The sequence below is a fragment of the Phasianus colchicus genome, chromosome 5 (genome assembly GCF_987193195.1).
Source record: "Phasianus colchicus chromosome 5, bPhaCol1.hap1.1, whole genome shotgun sequence".
In the NCBI taxonomy this organism is placed as follows: domain Eukaryota; kingdom Metazoa; phylum Chordata; class Aves; order Galliformes; family Phasianidae; genus Phasianus; species Phasianus colchicus.
Genome location: NC_143440.1, coordinates 46484999 through 46506211, shown reverse-complemented (window position 1 = coordinate 46506211; position 21213 = coordinate 46484999). Strand labels below are relative to the sequence as shown.

The window sequence follows — 21213 nt, the reverse complement described above, 5'->3', positions numbered from 1 at the left end:
TCCTTCCTTAGTTACAACTAGCTGAACTACTTAGCTCCCAAACTACATAAATCCAAATCTTTGTGCATACATCAAGGTGCACTGGACTTGCTGCTTGCTCTACCTCCGTACAGGCTTGCCCAGTTGCACACCTGGAACATTGGAAAGATGGGACCACTGTGTACAGTCAGCTCATGGCAGGTGTGCATTTTTCTTGCATAGAGAAGGATCTGTCTCTGCAGGCTTTTCTCTGTGACTGGAGAAATTTAGGAGCAGCTGCTTGGAAATCACTGGTTTTACTCTATCTGGTAAAAGAGATAGATTGCCTCAAATGCAAAGTAATACAGAAAGCTGCAGGTCTGTTTATTTTACAAATTTTAGCTTTCTTCTCAGCTCCTTGCATTTATTTGTCCTGTAGGTAGTCTTCTATTAGAGACATTTCTGTATTAGAAAATAGGCAGAGAATTTTATTTCACCTGCACAGAATGCACCTTTTTAAATAATTGCGTGAAACTCTATTCAATGATTAGTTGAAATAGCAGTAGCCTTGCTCTTCTGTCTGGTTGCTGCCTACATTTTCAAGGGATCAAATAGCAGGGTAACTATATGCAGATAACCATCTGCATTCAGCAAAAAATCTGGGCAGAAAGTAGCACAGATCAACTTTGTTTGGGGGATGGAAAAGTCCAGTGCCTAGAATGGCAATATCTATAATTACTTGGGTGGTGAGAGATGTCCTTCAGAGATTGTGAGAGAGCAATAGAGAGTAGCTTTTGCTCCCTCTTCCACCTTACTACTCCAACCCCATATTTTTTCCCATATTTACAATCCAATTGGCCTGGCGTACTGACTACCAGCCAGTTTGCAGACATGGGATGCAGTTCCTGCAGCTTTCCCTCCTCCACTTCCCATATAAATATCCTTTTGTAAGGACAACTTCTATCTGGGAGCTCAGCTAAGTAATAGTTTGTAACTGGTTTTACTGGCCAGCGTAGCTGAGTAAATCGATTAAGCCATTCTCAGCCATTCAACATATATGTTTAGATGTCTGTATAAAACAAGCAAGGTTTTAATCAGGATTGATACAGTGGGCATTTAAATAGCACATTTCTTCAGATTTTCTTAATGTTTGTTAAGCACTCTGAGGACAGAAAGTACACAGTAGTGATAAAGGTTGTTCAATCTACACCAGAAAGACTGGAGAGCAGTGGGGGACTAAAAGAAGATCTCAAGTTTAGGCTTGCACTCATGGTTCTGTATGACCAGCAAGTAGCAGATGATCAGAGCAAGGTTTGCTGCTTCACGTCCTCACCCGTGGGAATGTGCATGGCTTATTTTTGTGCAGGTCACAGAGAGCTCTCACACACATGCAGAAATGAAGGACCAAACCTGTAAGGAGACGTTGCATTGACAGCAGAGCATTAGTTGGCAGGCAGTTGTATTGTTAGCTGGGCGGTGGGTGCTGAGTGCATACATCATCGCATTTTTTTTCCATTTTATTTCTCTGTGCTGGTACTTTAATCTCAACCAACAATTTCTGTTTTGTTTCCAATTCTCTTCTTGGGAGGGAGGGAGTGAATACCTCTGTGGTGTTTAGCTGCCTGCTGTGTTAAAACACAACAAATTCCTACCATACACATATCAGCCTCCTTCTTGAACCTGTGTCACTTTCACTCATTCCTTGCTTCCTCCTCCAGCAGTCCCAATTCAAACCTCTATTCTTCTGAGGACAGCAAACTTATTTGCATATCCAGCTTAAATTTTTCCCTGTCTGCTTCCTATTTCTCCTTTTAAACAGACTTTTTCTGGTATTCCCTGAAACGATTCCCATCCCCTCTTTTTTTTTTTTTCATTAGATTAAATTGTTCAAGCATGTTTATTGTCTTCCATAAGAGGTTAGGACAGAAATTTAAGCTTCACTCTTTAATTATCAACTTGCTAAGGCAGATACCTACAATCTCAGTTAGCAGGGCACTACATATGTACTGGCAATGCCAGACAATTTCTGTGTTTCTTGGCTGTGGCCTTGGCCATACTTCAGATGTTTTTTGGCTTTGTTAAAAGTAAGGTACCTTTATTTCATGCTTTAATGTCTCTTCCTTTTTTTTATTTTCTTTTTTTCCATTTAGTGGCTTTTTGCCAAGCTGAAAGGTCAGCCGTATGAGCTCATTGTTTCACATTAGGCCCATTCATTTTATTTCCTTTTGTCATCAAAACACATCGATTATGTCTTTCACAGTGAGAACACCCAATGGATAACGTCAGCTGTCATATCTCACTAGTCAATAAAACCTTTTAAAGATCATTATAATGAGTGCAGAGAGTGGGGTGTAAGATGAGGGGTCACTGAAAGTACTTTAATCAGTTACCTCAGTTAACAGTCCAGTAATAAAGATGCTTCTTAAGATAGGTTTTGTGTAAGTGATAAGTAAGGAGCATTATTGTGAAGTTGGTTTAACTGAAGGCTGAGTAAAAAAGGCAATTGCATAACCTTAGGCTTCCAGAGCCAGATCTCCCTTTGGTACACCAGAACAAATCCTGCTCAAGTCCACCAAAACCTGTGGAATTACTCTTGATTTTGTCCTGGTGAAAATAAATGAGGGCTAAACTTCAGTTCTTAAATTTCATGTGTGGCTCAGCAATCTACTGCATTTACTTGCGATCTGAAGAGGCCAAATTCTCCTACCAGATGCATTCCCAATGTCTCCAGTAGGCTGGGGTAGGTGCACTTCTGCAGCAGGAGCCCTGCCCACTGCATTTTGCTTTTTTGTCCAAGAGCTCAGGGGGCCTCTAAGTGCTGATGAACGGCTGCAGAGAGAGCTCCATATGGAAATATTTTTCACTGAGAGAAGCACTCAGCAAAGACTAGACATTCAATCTGTGCACAGCAAGGGGGATTTGACTGTCGCAGGGGAGTGTGAAACACCCCAAAGTGGAAATTGCCCACATGCCTGCAGATCTTGCTTAAATATACTCCAGACATCAGTCAGCTAAATGTGGCTGTGAGGGAGAGCTATAAATTACAGACTTGAAAATTCTCATATGAACACCCAGAAAAGAAGAAATTTTGCTTAGGAGACGGTATCTTAGGGCTAGATCAAAGCCTATTGATTCAACATGATTTGCAGTGCTGTGAAAGAGACTCTTCCATTTTGCATACCAGTTCTAGCAAATGCACTTGCACAGATCTTCTCTCTGTCTCCATGTAGGAGATTAACTGAGTAACTTGTCCAGATGGAGCTGTTTTTTATTATAGCTGTAATATATAATATATGTATAGCTTTGTACATGGGAAGTAGTTGAGCCAGTAACATCTTCCTACAAGTAATAGTGTGCTCTTGTTTTGTGGACAGACTGATGGTCAATATATGACTAATTGATTGAGAAAATCTAAAGTTTCCAATATTTTTCTTCTTTAGGAGTTCTTTGGTTTCTGCATTTACAATGTCAAATAAATAATATCCAGACTGAACTTTTCTGATCTGAGACAGTCAGAGGAAGTTGGAATGTGACTCCCATTCTATGGGCTTGAAAACCCATAGAGAAGTGATCTTCCTTTTCAATTCAAAGCATGAGCCCTGTGCGTCTGGTCCATTGCACCAGGCTCCTGGTGAGCAGCTGCACACCAGCTTCTAGATTTGACAGCTGTCTCCCGTAAAGCAACTTCCTTCAGTGCATTGCGCCTCTCTAGTAGGGGTTCTGCTCACAAACCTGTCTTAGAAAGTAAGCTTGCTTCTCCCAGCAGTTGCTATTATGGGAACAGATTCATCTCTGGTAGCTTATGCCCAGCATGAATTAAGCTGCTGTTTGATGAACACCTACAGTGCTGAGATGTAAACACCCTTCATTCACTTTCTTTGCATTCTTATAAAAATTCTGGTTATTGAGATGGTCCAGTAACTGAATAAAAAATTGTAAAATTTATTCTTCCATGTCCGCATCTGTTAAATGAGGATGTTTCTGAAGAATGATGGTAGCCCACACGTCATCTTGTCTGGGCTTCCAGCAGCAAAGTCTAGCTGCCACAGGAGCTGCTAACAGTGCAGCACTGGAGGCTTGACTGTGTGAAAATACATGTATCAGATATCTACACTATTTCTTACAAAAGTTTGTAACCCAGAAGGTTGCTGCTGCTATTGGATCACTGCATATACCTAGACAGCATAGGTATTTCCACTATACACATGAGGATAAAACAATCCTATAAAGCAAAAGAGTGTGCTGTATGATATCCAATTTTACAGAAAAACATTAATTTTTATGTGTTGATAGCTAATGAAATATTCATCCTTGTGGAGAGCAGCTTTGAAGTTATTGCATATACAAGCACAGGAAGGGCTCTGGAGTCATTGTGGGGCTTATGGTAGAACAGGTCTGCAGCTATTTATCTTTCCTTATCGTACATTTTAAGTACAATTTACAATTTTGTACCACTGTTCAGGAAGGAACGGACTTGCACTGTGTTCATCTGGGCATTGGGCATCTCCTCAAACAGTGTACAGCTGGGAAGGCATAGTGCCTGACTGCATTTTTAAAGAGAAAGTTGATGCTCTGTTTCCATTTTGTAGGAAGCCAATTAAGCATTTCCATCAGTAAATCTCAAGTGAAGGCAGGTATCTCCTTGCAGTCCTGAGCTGAGTATCAGAGCTCCAGCAGGAGGTGAATTTATCAATTTTAAAAAAATTATTTATCAAAAAGTCATATATTTTATTTTTTTAATATTTAAGAATGAGAAAAATAAAGAGAAACCCTCCCATACTACTCTATCAGCAGTGCTGCATTACAAACATAGACTTACATCTATGCTAAATTTACTTCAGTAGTAAAAGCTGGGAGGAGGGTGTTGTTTGAACATACCAGCTGAGTTTTGTGATTAGACATGATCATGTGTCCAGAAATGTCTTCCTGTGCTGGTTTCAGCTGAGATAGATTTGATTTTCTTTATAAAGGCTGGTATGTTTTGGATTTGGTATGCTGTGTTTTGGATTTAGAATGAGAATAATGTTGATAACACACCGCCATTTTAGTTGTTGTGAGCATCATTTACACAAAGTGAAGGATATTTCAGTCCTCACAGAGCCCAGCCAGCAAATGGGCTGGAGGAACACAAGGAGCTGAGGGGAGATAGAACTGGGACAGCCAACCCAAACTGGCCCAAGGGATATTCTATACTATATGGTGAAATGATGAACAATAAAACAGGGAGGAGCTGACCATGGGGAGTTCGCTGCTGTTACTCAGTCAGCAGGTGGTGAGCAGTTGTGTTGTACATCACTTGTTCTGTATTTTGTTATTATTACTGTTATCCTTTCCTTCTCTTTCCTATTAAACACAAGTTTTTACTTTTTTCCAATTGTCTCCCCAATCCCACTGAGGGGATCTTTTCTAAAGTCAGAACATACAAATCCTGTTTTAATGTCACATTGACCTTTACACAGGACTCTGCAGAGTGCTGGCATAAGCCAATATGAATTTTTTTTTTTTTTTTGCAAACAAAGTTTATCATGTTATGTTACCAGAACCTCATCAGAAATTGAAGTCTAGCATGTGAAATGCTCTCGTAAATAGCTGTTTGATGATATCTTGATTTTAGGACTCTTGCAAATTAATGCATACATGGTGGAGAGGTCATTATGGACTCTGATGCATCATTTCAGGCGTGTATTGCAGAGTTGAAGTTATCTTTCATTCACGGTTGTTTTGCATGAAGAGTACAACAATTTGCTTGCTAAACCACAATGTGTAGCAAATCACCTGCAAAGCAAAGCAAAGCAAAGCACTTAGCAAACAGCCTGTTTCACCTGTCACCAAGTGCGAATGTCAGGTATGAATAGTTCCCTGCTTTTTCCCTTCACTAATTTGACTCATCCATCCATACCAGTGAAGAGCAACCCTGGAATGGAAATGGAAAAATACAGGGCCACAGCATTTCAAATGAAGGGGAGCTTGAAGTGTTACATGTAGGAAGATCATGTACAATTTTACATATCAGGCAGAAAATAGGGTAACAGGGTTCTTGGTGTGTAAAACGAGAACTTGTATATTTGGATCAGTAAAATTTTAGAGGAAAAAAAAAATAGTGGCACACAGAGTTAGCCACAAAAAGAGCTAGTACCCTAAGGCAGTTTAAAATTTGCAATATATTAAAAAGTCTTCAGTTATCTAAATGCATGAGTCAATTTTAATCAATGTGATAAATGCAAAAAGTACTGTCAAGACCATGATTTAAATGGTGTAACTGAGGCAAGTGGGACACCAAATCTATATCTGTCATGCATTTGGAAATAAATTGAGGGAGTTAAGCAGAGCATTCTGCAAGCCTGAGCTTTGGTTCTGCCAAGAATAAGTAAGTGACTCAAATTGCCGTTTCATTGAACCCCAAGGTAGTTGCTGTGTTTCACTCACACCAACCCTGAGCAGCTGATAAAGCAGAGGGGGATGTGGGAGCTACAGAGAGCCAGCAGAACCCTGATAAAATGTCCATTCCACTGTTTTCAGGCTCTGAACAAATAATTTTCAGTGCATTCCATTGCAGGCAGTACAGTATCAAGGATAGCTTTTCCAGCAGGCTCTTCAGACAGGTCTTGCTGTCAGAGGGGAGTCTCTGAATCACTCAGCTCCATGCTGGGAAGTGAAAGAGCAAACAGCTGCTCCCAGACAAGAAAAACAGAAGCTAGAAGAGGGCAGAAAGGGAAAAGGGCAATTTCAGGAGGGCTGAAGAGTTCGTTCCTGAAATCACCTCTAGGAAGCTTTCCTCTAGGAAGAAAAAGGAAAAAAAGAAAAAAAAGAAAGAAAAATGGAGGTAAACAGGAGAGGAAGATAATTCCTGAAGAAAGAAATCTAGACAGGGAAAGCAAATGGAGCTGGAAAGTTGCAGAAACACTTGAGACAACAAAATAAAGAAAGAAGGCGACAGAGCTGATAGTGGCCAAAATGTCTTCATTGTTTGACTGCTCATAAAGCCAATTTTCATGTTTGGAAGGTGAAAATAAAAGAAATTTTGAAAACAAAAGAGAAGTTTAAAAAGAGCCACAACATTTTGCCTGCCCATGAGGAAAGGAGGAAAGTGCTGCCATCAGGTTCTCCATTTCTCTTGAGTGGGCTGGGGTGGAGGCTGCTTTACAATGACATGATGGGTAGAGCCATAGGAGCTTTTTCCAAAAGCAGGCAAGCACAGCATGTTAACAGCTGAAATGGAGTTCAACAAAGTTCTTAGGTTCCTCTTCCCTTCCATTTTCACTCTCTAACAGCTGGACTGACTGCTAATTTTAACAAGCCTTAACCCTCACCAGCTAAAAAGGGGAGTAAGACATTGCAGTCAAAAATATTTTCTGCAAGATTACAAGAGAAACAAACTTATCTTCCTGTAATCATTCTCTATACCTTTCACTAATGCTTTTATCTGCTAAAATTAAATATCGTTAACTATTTTTTTTATCAATTGTTGTTTTCTTTGTTAAATGATCTTAAGAATAATAGCAGGAAATGTATTTTATGTATTTATGTATCTCTCTTTTTGCCTTTACAAGCACTTTACACTCGAGGCACAAATGTGTGAGATATTTTTTTGGAAAGCACAAAGCTTTTGCCTACTGCTTTGTGTGAGGCTTTGGCTTTAAATAAAGGTCACACCATTTCTGAGGAGAGAGATTGTAGGGGAAACATTTACATGAAGTAACATTGTCTGTTACGGAACTTTTGCTCTGGTCTTCCCCTTCAGAGTCACTTTAAAATCCCAAAGATGTTTTTGCTCAGTGATTCACAGATTCTTGTTAGTTTTCTGCATGTGCTGGGCATTTTCTGAATTACAATTAGTTTTGTTGGACCTGGACCATGTTACCAAAACGGTGCCAATAGCCAGTAGCTTCAACACCTACATGGAGTTCTCTGAGCTAGTAAACTAGGTTTCCTTCACAGGCAGTGCAGAGAAACAGGGATGTCTTGGGCACAAAGCATCTGACTAATTTTGGGCATCCACTGCAGCTGATCTTAATCTTGTTTTATAATTACCTCTTTCTGTTCACTGACAGTGAAGGAAGTCTGGGGTGATCACCACAGATGTAAATATCTATATCTACTCACAGGAGTCCTGTCCTGAACATGGAGTTTTTATTATGACTGTTAAGTGGCTGAACTGGCGAGTGAGTTGGGTCCTCAGTGGACACAACTGGCCATCAGCCCAGTTTGAATGGTATAGCACTTCAAGGGGAAAGGCCTAGGGCTGGCCCAATGCAGAGCCTCAGCCTGTGCCTCCATTCCAGGGATGAAGGTAGTGAAGAGCTGGGAGGTTGCCAGGGGGAGACAATTAGCCCTGCGTGAGGCTTAGGAGCAGACCTCTCACCTTCCAGGTGAATCATCAGGCTTGACAAAATTTAACTGCTGATTTGACCTGTGTTCAGAAAGGGAAAATAGAAAGGAAAAAGTCAGTGTTTTAACACACCTTTTGATGTCCTTGCTTTTCTGTATTGACAAATAAGATGTTTATCTCTGTCCTTTCTTTTTCTCTCACCCTACCTACACATCACCGAATCTGGGATCACCTAAGGAAACCCATGAGAAAAGAAGAGAATGGAACCAGTCGGGCTGAATATGCAATGACCTCCTCCCAAAACAACAAAACAGTTGATAACAATGCCGTCGTATAATCCCTGAGATCCTACTGACTCTCAGGAGGTGGTAAACTTTTAAAGCACAGCATGGAATATGCAAGGTGGGTGAAATAAGGCAACGAAAGGAGCTCTGTGGCCAAGGACTTCATTTCAGAAATAGCGCACGTATCAGTGATTCAGAAGAGAAAAGCAGACTGCTCTTCAGGCTTGCTGCTTCTCCAAGGGAGGATAATCTCCTTCTCCAAGGGACGTAGATCCAAGCTGCCCAGAGAAAAGGCATCACAAAGCATTGCATGCTGCATCTCATGAAAGCAACATCATGATGCCTTCTGTTTCTTCTTTCCCCAATTCTTAGTCTGAGTAGAGCGCTCCCAAAAAGTTCTTTATATAGGGTCTTCAGAGGAAAAGGTGACCTGCTGGAGTGGCAGCAGCTTACTGTAAATGAGTCTGAGGGTGGAGCTGTCACCTACATATTTTTCCAGTCTGAGCAGTGTTTTCACCTAGGACCTCGCAGCTTTGTGCGCTTATAATTCATTCATTCTTATCATTCTTATTATTTCATTAGAAAAAAAAAAAAAAGAAAAAAAAAAGGTAAAAAAATCTGTTAAGACATCAAGGAACCAAAAATTGCATGAAATTGTGACTTATCCCAGGAGATTTGTCTGTGGTCTGGTGACTATGCAATTTCCATGGCTGAAGACTTTTCAGGCAAAAGAAACAACATTAATTTAGCCATTAGGCTTGCTAATAAAAGATATGATCAATAGGTGCTTTGAACATTATTGCTTTGTAATCAGCCTCCTTTTTTGCATCATGTTTCATTTCTTTTTACCTTCAGAAACTTCTGTTTTGGTGAAAGTCTGCACATTTCTCTGTGTTTGCCTCATGCTGATTTGCCAGGGAAACCCCTACAGGAAAGTTTTTGTTTCCATCTTGAAGTATTTGGGTGGGATTGTGTTGCAAGGATGAGCAACCTTTTGAAGTCCTCTTCATTCACTGACAAGTGTTGCTTCCTGAAAGTGTTAAGTATCATGAACTGACCCACTGAGGATGTTGTAGATCTGGCTTGGAGGGCCATTTTCTTAGGGCCTGGTAAGCTGGCTATGCTCACATTAATTCAGTTTCTGCCTCTCCTGGCAGAGACTGCCAATCCTGCCGAATTCAGCGTAATAGCTTAGTGTTGTACTTTTCATGGCATGGATTGCTGACTACTGAAAGCAAAGCTGAATCCACCCAAATTCATTTCATGTAGGATCTCAGGTTAGATTCAGTAAGCAACACTTAGGATAAAGGCGATCAAGCTGCTGGTCTTTCCCCATCTCCTGAAAACTTTCCTTTGTGTCCCATCACCACACATGTGACTTTATTTACCTCTGTGCTGAAGGTAACGACACAGTGGTTCTACCCTGCTTCTTGTCTGGACCTCAAGCACCGATTCCACTCTGTTTCCATGTGTGAGTAACTCCCAGGCACCAACTCAGTCTTGCTCTGGGACATAGCTGTTTCCCAGCTGTCGCTTCTGTTGTTAATGCAACACACTGATACTTTCAGTTCGACATAAGGATGTGCCTGAACTGCAGAAACCAGATTTTGATTTTGAACACGTTCCTGACTGCATTTGGTCTACTTCTAGGATGTAGAGTTTGGCCTAGAGGAAGACAATGTTCTGTAGACCCTTCCTGAAAAACCTCCAGGATGTTCAAATCAGCATTTTTAGATCAGGCCCATGTCTAATATTCAATTACCTATTAACCAGTAGAGTATATGTAAATATAAGTATCTTTCTAATGATAAAACGAAATGCTGCTGTATACCACCACTGAGGAATTTGTGGAGTTACTAGCTTTTTGGCCTGTCATCACTACATAAAAGTTTAGCTACATAAAATTATTTTTTAAAAGCTAGAATTTCTTGAGAAGTGAATGCAATTATAAAAGTTAAAGGGAATAAGTGACCCTTTGCCCAAAAGTACAATCGTTACCTTCCATATTTACATTGTGTGCTTGCACAAGATACAGCGATATGTTCTTACATCCAAAGTGAGATTAAAATGACAGAATTTCGAGTCTAGTATTCTAAATGTTGATTGCCTAAAGCACTTAGCCCCTAAATACTATAATAAAAATATTACAAGTATATTTCTAGAATATTTTTTAAGCTATAACATTTATTTTGGTGTAGTTACCGATGTTTGCCTTTTTTTACTCCAGTTCTTTCTGCCTAAATGTGACACAGTCTGAGACTGGTTGCAAGTTTAGCTGAGAGTATAAGTGTGAATGCAGATGAGTTTAGCATGATACAGGCTCAGGATCAGCACTTTCTCCTAAAGGTTCTTGATTTTATTTATTTTCTAATAAAGCTTTAAAAGCATGTTCTGTAAAGCCAAAATCTCAAAAGGGATTTGTAGCTCATTATGTTTATCAAAATGTGTCTGTTTCTGCAAGAATAAGTCTAAAGAGATGATCAATGGATACTGTCTTATTTTCAGTGATGTCAGTGGTAAAATGGCCTCATTAACTGAAAATCCTGATACATGACATAACCCATGACCAAACCTCTCACAGGCCCCAGAGGTCTTCTCAGTGAAAGAGATGTTCAAACCTGGTGTGGAGCAGGGAGCTAGGAGCCACACATGGGGACTGGCATCTGTTTTCAACTCTGCCATTCACCTGCTATTTACTAGCAAGTAATTTTGCCTCTCTGCACCTCAATTTACCCATCTGTATAATTGAGATAAAATACTTAACAGCTCTGTGGCAGAATTTTGAGAGACATGAACATATCTTACTTGCACAGGCAGAGTTACAATGCCATTATATCCAACGTGCTGATATTAAATAAATGTATTTGGGAACGTCATTACATAATATTTGTACTGCCCAAAGCATTTCATAAATAAACATTCCTTCACATGTTTTCTTAGTCTACTGGACACAGAAGAGCAGTAGCTGACAAGCTCGGAGTTGCTTCTCCCTGCTTGTCTAGTCATTTGCTCTCAGCACTTACACAGCTGCGTGGCTGGGAGAAATAGAAAATTCCATTTGGGGCAGTTTTGCCTGTAGAATCCTGGGCATCTTCATACAGTTGACTACAATGCACCAGAAGTTTAAGGTGATCTACAGAAAGTCTCTTGGAAAAGTATGCTGGAAGCAGATTTAAATCTTCAGAAAAGACAGACCAGACAGGCAGTGTCTTTGGGGAACGATTTTTGAAGTTTTCTTATGAGGTTTAAGTGTTTGTCTAATACTCTTCAGAGTACTTGGAAAGCTTTTCTGAAATGGCTTTCTATTCTTCCCTGTTGTACCATTATTAAATACAAAAGGAAAGGAAAGGATAGACAAGGGCTCCACTAAGCAGTGACCCTGGATCTGGGGAACTGGCAATTCAAAGTACAACTTTACAAGGACTGCAAGTTTATTTTTAGATACAGAAAAGCCCTCCATAGCTCCAAAAAAGCCAGATCCTCAGTAGTTACAAAGGTGGCATGTTTCTAGGCAAAAGTATAATGCTCTACTGTGACCCCCCTCTGACCACCACCAGACAGCCTTGCAAAATAGAAAACCACTTTTTTCAGTCTGAGGGTGAGCATTAATTCAACATTTCTTTTTAAGTACCAACACAAGTGTAGGCTGCACTTTAAGGGCCTGAGCTACAAAGCACTGAGTTTCCTCAGCACTCAACAGGAAGGTGCAGCTGAGGTGTTAATGTCTTGCAGGAAGCCTCAGCCCTGCAGCCCTCCCTGGCTCAGACCTGCCACAGGGCTGTGACCAGGAGTGCGTCTCCACCTTGCATACATGTTTCAAAATTCAGACATGGAAGGAAAGAGGAGAGTTCTACCAAGTTTAAGATATAAATATGTTGATATATATCTAGATAGAGACCTAATTGTCCAGTCTTGCATGCCATATGGTCATGCATAGCATGTGAAGCGAGCGTGGCCCTGCTTCTCCAACCAGGTAATGGCCATAGATGCTGCCAAGCAATGGAGAATCAGGCCTGTGGTAGATATGTATTTACAATACTCCCTGCATCTGTACAAACCAAAATATATTATTTTAAACTGCAAAATAGTGTGTTTGAATCAATGCATGAATGTAAATACTCTAAGATCTGCCTTCTTGACTGTGTACCACATGTACAGATGAAAACAAATACTATTTATAGGAAATCTGTATTGGTGGTTAAATAACTAAAGAGAAAAAAAAAAATCAGAATTAATGTTGTCATGTTTTTCAAACAAGCCATTAATGTATATTTAGTATTTAAGGATATTGCTCAACAAGTATGTTCCGTACCAAAAACTGTGTTGCAAATACAGATTGTGCAGTACCCTATTTTAAAAAGGCACCATAATTACTTTTTATTTTAAATAAAAATGTACTTGTAAAAAGTTTCCTGTGTCCTGTGGGTTGTGTAGCTAAGGGCTGGGACATGGTGAAGAGAAAAGCTGCAGGGGGGAATGACTGTGGTGCCTCCTTAGGCATTCTCCTACTGCTGAATTTACCCTGTTTGTTTAAACATGCTTTCTGCTCTGGTTTCAGCACAGCTTGTGGCTGCTGACATCTGGTTGGGTTCTGGTGCATCTTGTCCAACCCTCAGTTTCAGTCCCAGTCCTTTGCACTGCTACAAGATTTTAGTCCTGTCCATTTCTTACTCTCACCCCATAGTGGGGTTCTTGCTTCTTCAAACAACAAGTGCCTGAAATAACTCCCCAGGTACTTTCAGGCTACTGAACCAGATCAGTTTTACACAGGCCTGCATGGGGTGATTTTTATTCCAAGTGTGGAGTCATCTTGGTTAGCTTTAATTCAATAGATGGAATTTCCTCACGGTACAAAGATTTGTCTGCCTAATTCGTAGAGCTCAATAGATTTCACTGGTCCCTTGTGAATAATTTCACATCCCCATTTACAGGATCTCTTGAACAAACCCCAAACCAACAAAAATATAAAATGAGCAATAACCACTATGCCATGTACTGTAATATCCAGGAGACTTAATTATTAGCTGTTTTATGAAAGAAAGCCCCCATATTAGAATTTCCACGTGACCACAGAAAAATACCTCTAGAAGACACTTGTCTTCACTTCAGACATCAACGCTGCCAGTTCAACATCCACACTTCCAGCCTGTAACAGAGAAAGAAGCGCCTCACTATGAAGAGGAGACTTCCACAACAGGGAGAGACTGTTTGGAGACATTGGTAGGACACAGACCCTCAAGTCCTAACAATAAAAATATCAATCAAGAATTCACTGCCATTTGACTATTTGTATACTTTAGTCCTGGTGAAATGGTTGTGTGAAACAAAGCATGAGCATATTAAAAAACAACCAAAGCCCTGGTTCTCTTTGGTGAACGACCACAGTATTTGGTGGCTGATTAGACTGGAACAGTGCAGGAGAGCTCCAAACCAAAAAAACTGAAGGTGTTTTAACCACTGCTGAAAATATTGCTAAATAGGAGACACGGTGAGTAACTTGCCTTGCTGTGAAGCCTGGTGTTGTCTGGTGTGCTTTTCCTTCACTGCCCCATCACTGGAAACCAGCATTATGATACCAATAGAGTAATTAAATTACTGGGTTTTAATATTATTTGGAGAGGGAGCAAGAGAAGAATAATGAGGGAGATGCAGTGTATGATGTGACTTTGGTAATATACAATCATTATCAAGTGTATTTCAATGATTTCATCTGGTCACATGCATTGCCAAGGTCTACAGAATTTTAATAGATGTCCAGTACAATTACTTTCAAATAACAACTTTCTCCATTTCTGAAAGAGGCCCTGATTTGGGCATGCTTGATTAACACGGGTGTTGTCTTTGCCCACCAAAACTGTCAGATGTCCGCCTTGCAAACAGGTAGTAGAGGGGAACCGGCAGGTAGACTGTGTTCCTGCTGCAGTGCAAGGCAATTTGAGAGCAGAGCAAGGCAATCTAAGGGAGGAGGAGGAGTGGAAAAGGATACCAGCTCGGCGAAGTGGGCGTCCTCCATCCCGACCATCCTCGGCTCCCCAGGTGCCTCTGCAAAATAGGTTTGAGGCCCTGAATCTCGAGGGAGAGGTGAGTGAGGGGGTGGAGGGAGGTCCACCTGTAAGGTTGCCTCGGGCGAAGCGGTCGACCCCACGCCTCAAGACTGCCTCCGCCCGGAAGGACAGAAGGGTGGTTGTCATAGGTGACTCCCTGCTGAGAGGAACGGAAGGCCCTATATGTCGGCCTGACCCTACCCGTAGGGAGGTGTGCTGCCTCCCTGGGGCAAGGGTCAGGGATATTGCTAGGAAACTTCCTGGTCTGATTGGCCCTTCTGATTATTACCCATTATTGATAGTTCAGGCTGGCAGCGATGAAGTCGCTGAGAGAAGCCTGAGGTCTATCAAGGAAGACTTCAGGGGACTGGGGCGGGTAGTTGAAGGAACGGGTGTGCAGGTGGTTTTTTCTTCCCTACCTTCAGTGGCAGGGAAGGATACCGAGAGCATCCAAAAAACCCGCCTCATAAATAAATGGCTAAGAAGTTGGTGCAAGCACAGGAACTTCGGTTTTTTTGACCACGGGGCAATTTACTCTGCGCCTGGCATGATGGCTGCGGATGGAAGTAGCCTGTCTCCAAGGGGTAAGAGGATCCTAGCCCAGGAACTGGCAGGGCTCATTGAAAGGTGTTTAAACTAGGTATGAAGGGGGAAGGGGACAGAATGAGGGCCACTGGGGTTGAGCGGGTAGTTCGTGGCTCAAAATGGAGTTCGATGGGTGAAAAGGGTGGAGTTCAAAGGGATGGAGAGAGGCAGGGGGGTGCTGCTTCCCTAAAGTGTCTATACACTAATGCGCGCAGCATGGGAAATAAACAGGAAGAGTTGGAGATCTGTGTGCGGTCGCAAGGCCATGATCTCATTGCGATCACGGAGACGTGGTGGGACAGCTCGCATGACTGGAATGTTGTCATGGAGGGCTATGTGCTTTTTAGGAAAGATCGGCTGGCGAGGCGGGGTGGTGGAGTTGCTCTTTATGTGAGAGAGCAGCTAGAATGTATTGAACTCCACCTGGGGGAGGGTGATGTAGCAGTGGAGAGCTTGTGGGTGAGAATCAAGGGGCAGGCTGGTATGGGTGACACCGCTGTGGGTGTGTACTACAGGCCCCCTGATCAGGAGGAGGAGGTTGACGAGGCCTTCCACAAGCAACTGAAAGTAGCGTCGCAATCCCAGGCGCTGGTGCTTATGGGGGACTTCAATTATCCAGATATTTGCTGGAAAAGCAACGTGGCCAGGCATGCGCAGTCCAGACGGTTCCTGCAATGTGTCGAAGACAACTTTCTGATGCAGATGGTGGAGGAACCAACGAGGGGAGGGGTGTTACTGGACCTTATTCTCACAAATAAGGACGGGTTTGTTAAGGAAGTAAAAGTTGGGGGTAGCTTGGGTTGTAGTGACCACGAGATGGTGGAGTTCAAGATCTTGAGTGGAAGGAGCAAAGCAAAAAGTAGGATTGCTACCCTGGACTTTAGGAGAGCCAACTTTGATCTCTTCCGGGACCTACTTGGAGCTATCCCGTGGGCTAGGGTGTTAGAAGGTAAGGGGGCCTGTGAGAGCTGGTTGGCATTTAAACAGCTCTTCTTCCAAGCCCAGGATCGGTGCGTCCCTGTGAGCAAGAAATCAGGAAAGGGTGGCAGGAGACCTGTGTGGATGAGCAAGGAGCTCATGCACAAACTCAAAGGGAAAAAGAAGGTCCATGAAATGTGGAAAAAGGGTCTGACCACTCGGGAAGAATATAGAAATGTTGTCAGGGCCTGCAGGGATGCGACGAGGAAGGCTAAAGCCCACCTGGAATTGAATCTAGCAAAGGTGGTAAAGGATAATAAAAAAGGTTTTTTTAAGTATGTTAACAGTAAAAGGAAGACTAGGGAGAATGTAGGTCCCCTACTAAGTGAGGGGGGTGTTCTGGTAACGGGGGATGCTGAGAAGGCGGAGATACTGAACGCCTTCTTTGCTTCTGTCTTCAGTGAAAAAGCTCCCCCTCGGGAATCCCAGGCCCTGGTGGTTAGTGAGAAGGTCTGGGGAATGGAAGACTTCCCTATAGTCAGGGAAGAGGCGGTCCGAGAGCGCCTAGGCAACACCAATGTTCATAAATCCATGGGACCCGATGGGGTGCATCCACGGGTGCTGAGGGAGCTGGCAGAGGTGATTGCTGAACCGCTCTCTATCATCTTTGAGAGGTCTTGGAGAATGGGGGAGGTGCCTGAAGACTGGAGGATAGCCAATGTCACTCCGGTCTTCAAAAAGGGCAAGAAGGAAGATCCAGGTAATTACAGGCCAGTCAGCCTCACCTCTGTCCCTGGAAAGGTGATGGAACAGATTGTGCTGGATGCCATCTCCAGACAACTGGAAGAAAAGGAGGTTATCAGGAGTAGTCAGCACGGGTTCACCAGGGGGAGGTCGTGCTTGACCAACCTGGTAGCCTTCTATGATGTTGTCACTGGCTGGGTGGATGGGGGGAGAGCAGTGGATGTAGTCTACCTTGATTTCAGCAAGGCATTTGACACTGTCTCCCACGACATCCTTATAACGAAGCTGAGGAAGTGCGGGATAGATGAGTGGACAGTGAGGTGGGTTGAGAACTGGCTGACTGGCAGAGCACAGAGGGTTGTCATTGGCGGTGCAGAGTCTGGTTGGAGACCTGTAACCAGCGGTGTTCCCCAGGGGTCGGTGCTGGGACCGGTCCTGTTCAACATCTTCATCAATGACCTTGATGAGGGGGTAGTGGCCACCCTCAGCAAGTTTGCTGATGATACGAAGTTGGGAGGATTGGCTGACACGCCCGAAGGCTGTGCTGCCATTCAGCGAGACCTGGACAGGCTGGAGAGCTGGGCAGTAAGGAACCAGATGAAGTTTAACAAAAGCAAGTGTAGAGTCTTGCACCTAGGGAGGAATAATTCCATGCACCGGTACAGGTTGGGGGATGACCTGCTGGAGAGGAGCTCTGCAGAGAGGGACCTGGGTGTCCTGGTGGACGACAGGTTGGCCATGAGCCAGCAGTGTGCCCTTGTGGCCAAAAAGGCCAATGGCATTCTGGGGTGCATTAAAAGGAGCGTGGCCAGCAGGTCGAGGGAGGTGATCCTCCCCCTCTACTCTGCCCTGGTAAGGCCTCATCTGGAGTACTGTGTCCAGTTCTGGGCTCCCCAGTACAAAAAAGACAGGGATCTCTTGGAAAGAGTCCAGCGGAGAGCCACAAAGATGGTGAAGGGCCTGGAGCATCTCCCCTATGAGGAAAGGCTAAGTGAGCTGGGTCTGTTTAGCCTTGAGAAGAGAAGACTGAGAGGGGACCTGATCCAGGTCTATAAATATCTAAGGTGTGGGGGGCAAAGTGGCGAGGCCAGACTCTTTTCAGCAGTGTGCGGAGACAGGACAAGGGGAAATGGCCAGAAGCTGGAGCATAGGAAGTTCCGCACCAATGTGCGCAAGAACTTCTTTACAGTGAGGGTGACGGAGCACTGGAACAGGCTGCCCAGGGAGGTTGTGGAGTCTCCTTCTCTGGAGATATTCAAGACCCGCCTGGACGCCTACCTGTGCGACCTGGTGTAGGGATCCTGCTTTGGCAGGGGGGTTGGACTCGATGATCTCTGGAGGTCCCTTCCAACCCCTACGATTCTGTGATTCTGTGAAATCCTGATGTGTTGGTCTTAGGTTATTAATGTATCAAAATTCTTATTAGCTGTTTCTTTTTTATCAAAAATACTGCCTCCAAGCTGATCTTCCATTAAATAAAGATGTTATCTAAGCTTCACTATCCTAACTATTAGATCCTCAACCAGTTTTATAGCACAGAAACAATTATCTAATTGCAATCTAACAGAGGAGTTGCCCTTCCTAGCATTCAGGAATTAAAACAAAAGCACTCATTGCCACATTTAAACACTTGTCATGTTGCTCCTGCCTTGCATCATAGCACAATTTGGTATAACCATGCAGATCAGCAATTCTTCCAATTACTTTGAGCATCTGAGTAGAGTTGTCATAGCATCCTCCTGCTCCAGTCCATCCTGCCAGAAGCATCCATATTCTCTGTAAGCCCCAGCAAGGGCTCCTTACTTGGACACAGAGAAAGGCAACAATGCCTGGGTTAGGCATCCAACCCCTCAAGTAGGAATTTCTAGGGAGAGGGAGGGACGGTGCAGCTATTGGGCACAGGATACAGCACCAGCACCCCTTAGTTCTGCCACTATGGTCACCAAACAAGTTAAAGTATAGCAGCACACGACTGAGGTTAGGGGTGAGTAGTCAAACCTCCCCTCCTCCCTTACCATATATCATAAAATGACATAAGTGTATTACACCCATGAAAGATGCATTGTTGCACTGACCTGAGCTTGTGATCAGCCTCCCATGCTGCTGGAGAGTGGCTGGACAGGATTAATGTAGTCCTTGGAGACCCAGCTCTGCTTCCCCAATGATTTACAAAAGAAGATCCTACAGGCTTTAGTTTCTGCCTCACTGTATAGATGGCAAAGCAACAACAAGCTGATTTTATAATAAGCGCTGGCTAGATACATCAAGTTCTCTTTCTGGTTTGTTGGTTTCCTTAATCTGTGAGCATCCATAAAAACATTTAAGTGGTATATATATTTCTCTTCCTGAAAGTACTTTCTATTATATATCACAGGGGCTGAAGGAGAAAGGAAGTTTCTTTGTAAATAGCAGCTGGATGTTTTTTTCTTATGCATTGATATAAATTTCTTGAACCAGGTTTTGTGCAGCACAAAAAGAACTTTGAGCCAGAACATGAATAAATTTCCCTCTAAGTTCAGCATCACTTCCCCCTGCACACGCACACAGAAATGCTTTCAGTATTTAAGGTTTCATTTAACACAGCCATAGTCGGAAGCAGAAAAGAAAGTATAAAGAAAAGCAGCAGTATGGCAGACACGTACAAGTGAGCGAGCCTGTGAGCCAGAGACAGCCTTTCCCATTTTGATTTGTAATTTGAGGATAATTCAATTAGACATTTCAAGCAATTTAAACATCCATGCATTGTCCAGCACCAAAGCATGAACTGTTCAGCAGCAAACTAGACCTGACAGCCTTAGCAAGCCAAGTACAAATCTCAGCATTTCAAATGAAAAGACCTCACCTAATTGATGCCTACCGGAAAATTAAAAAAAAAAAAAAAAAAAAACGGGACTGCCAGGAGGGTGTGGGGGGTGAGAAAACTGCAAATGGCAGAATGAGGCATATATCCCGATCAGGGACTTCACACCTCATTAGCAGTCATTTGCTTAACAGAATATTTCCAAGGCCTGTGTGTTCCTCTTAGAGAGAGATTAAAATCTGAATGCACCTGATCACCCATCTGCTGCTCCTCTCCAGCGGTGGCTTAACAGCAGGCAGTTAGCAGAACGGAATGGACCTGCAGCTGCTTAGTGCAGCCCGAGCCATTGTTAAGCCACACTATCAACTAATGCCAACCTCACTGCACTGTACCCACACAGCGGGAGAAGCCCTACCTGGACAAGCTTGTGGACATGGCAGAGAGAAGTCAGACAGCAGGAGTCACTGTTCCTACATCTATTTCTGCCCAGCAGGTATTGCGAAGCAACTTCCCCAGCACCGCAGATAAGCCTACCCAGGGGCAGAGGCCGAGCTCATTACCTGTCAGGCTGCCCTTATTTGCACTGAGCATAAGCAGCTGAGTCCCTGCTGGGGGAAATCATGGCTGAGTCCAGGGCACAGTTTAGTGATGTTAAAACACCATATGCATTTGAATTTTAGAGGGAGTTTAAAATAAGGAAGTTTCAGTGTCTTGTTTGCTTTAAATGTGTTGTTCCTTACGACCTCTCATGTCAGGGGAAAAAGATTTGTTTTCTCCCCAACAAGCTGCCCTTCAATCAGCAGGTCACATTCACCTAGACTGGCTGCCTGGCAGGCTGACTGTTTTGATGGACACAGATCTGGGCTGCCCAGAATCACTCTTTTCATTATCAACATTTAGAGGCAGGCTAAGATAATAACATGACTCATCAAGAAAAGCTTCTCTGGCAGCAACATGCCTTTGGTGTACTTTCAACGGCTCCTCAGACCATTGCCAAAGAAGAAACAAGACCTGCAAAACTTTTTGCAAAGGTATCAAGCATCTTCCCTCTTCATTTTAATCACTGTATATTCAGAGTTTACTAAGTAGACAACATTTACTCCTTCCAAAGTAGAGAGGTCTTGCAGAGAGATCTTGACAAGATGCAGGGCAAGGCAGTTATCAACAGCACAAAGAGCAGTATGAGGTTCTACACATGGAAGCGGGAAGCTGTGGATATACTTGCAGACTGGGGGACAAGAGGCTGGAGAGCAGCGCTGCAGGAAGGGATCAGAATGTTCCAGCTGATGGTAAGTTGAACATGAGCCAGCAATGTGCCTTTGCAGCCGTAGGGCCAACAAGTTAGGAAACTCCTGATTTCCATTCTCTACAGGGCATTTGAGCTGATTAGGTAAACCATCTGACAAACCTGCCTTTAGTGAAGTTGTCCCATCTGCAATACTCCAGCTAAATTTAAGGCACTGGGTTTCAGTCAATTATTGTCCAAGAATAAATTAAGTGAATATCTTAGAATAAAATTGAGGGTAGAATTGAACAAAACCAATTCAAATC

The 21213-nt window shown here is 43.0% G+C and overlaps 1 protein-coding gene and 1 long non-coding RNA gene across 2 annotated transcripts in view; one reads left to right on the top strand and one right to left on the bottom strand.

The window, feature by feature from the left end:
- PRIMA1 (proline rich membrane anchor 1) overlaps window positions 1–12982 on the top strand; it is a 46901-nt gene extending 33919 nt beyond the window's left edge. The window contains exon 4 of the mRNA XM_031593056.2: window positions 8525–12982. Within this exon, the coding sequence (XP_031448916.1) occupies window positions 8525–8624 (100 nt within the window). The 3' untranslated portion in view covers window positions 8625–12982. The remainder of the gene's footprint in view (window positions 1–8524) is intronic.
- LOC149917904 (uncharacterized) lies at window positions 8201–19079 on the bottom strand. Its single transcript, XR_016467043.1, has 3 exons — window positions 18938–19079; window positions 13653–13717; window positions 8201–8368 (listed from the first exon to the last, which is right to left on the bottom strand). It is a non-coding gene; the product is annotated as an uncharacterized LOC149917904 (long non-coding RNA).
- Window positions 19080–21213: the final 2134 nt, after the last annotated feature.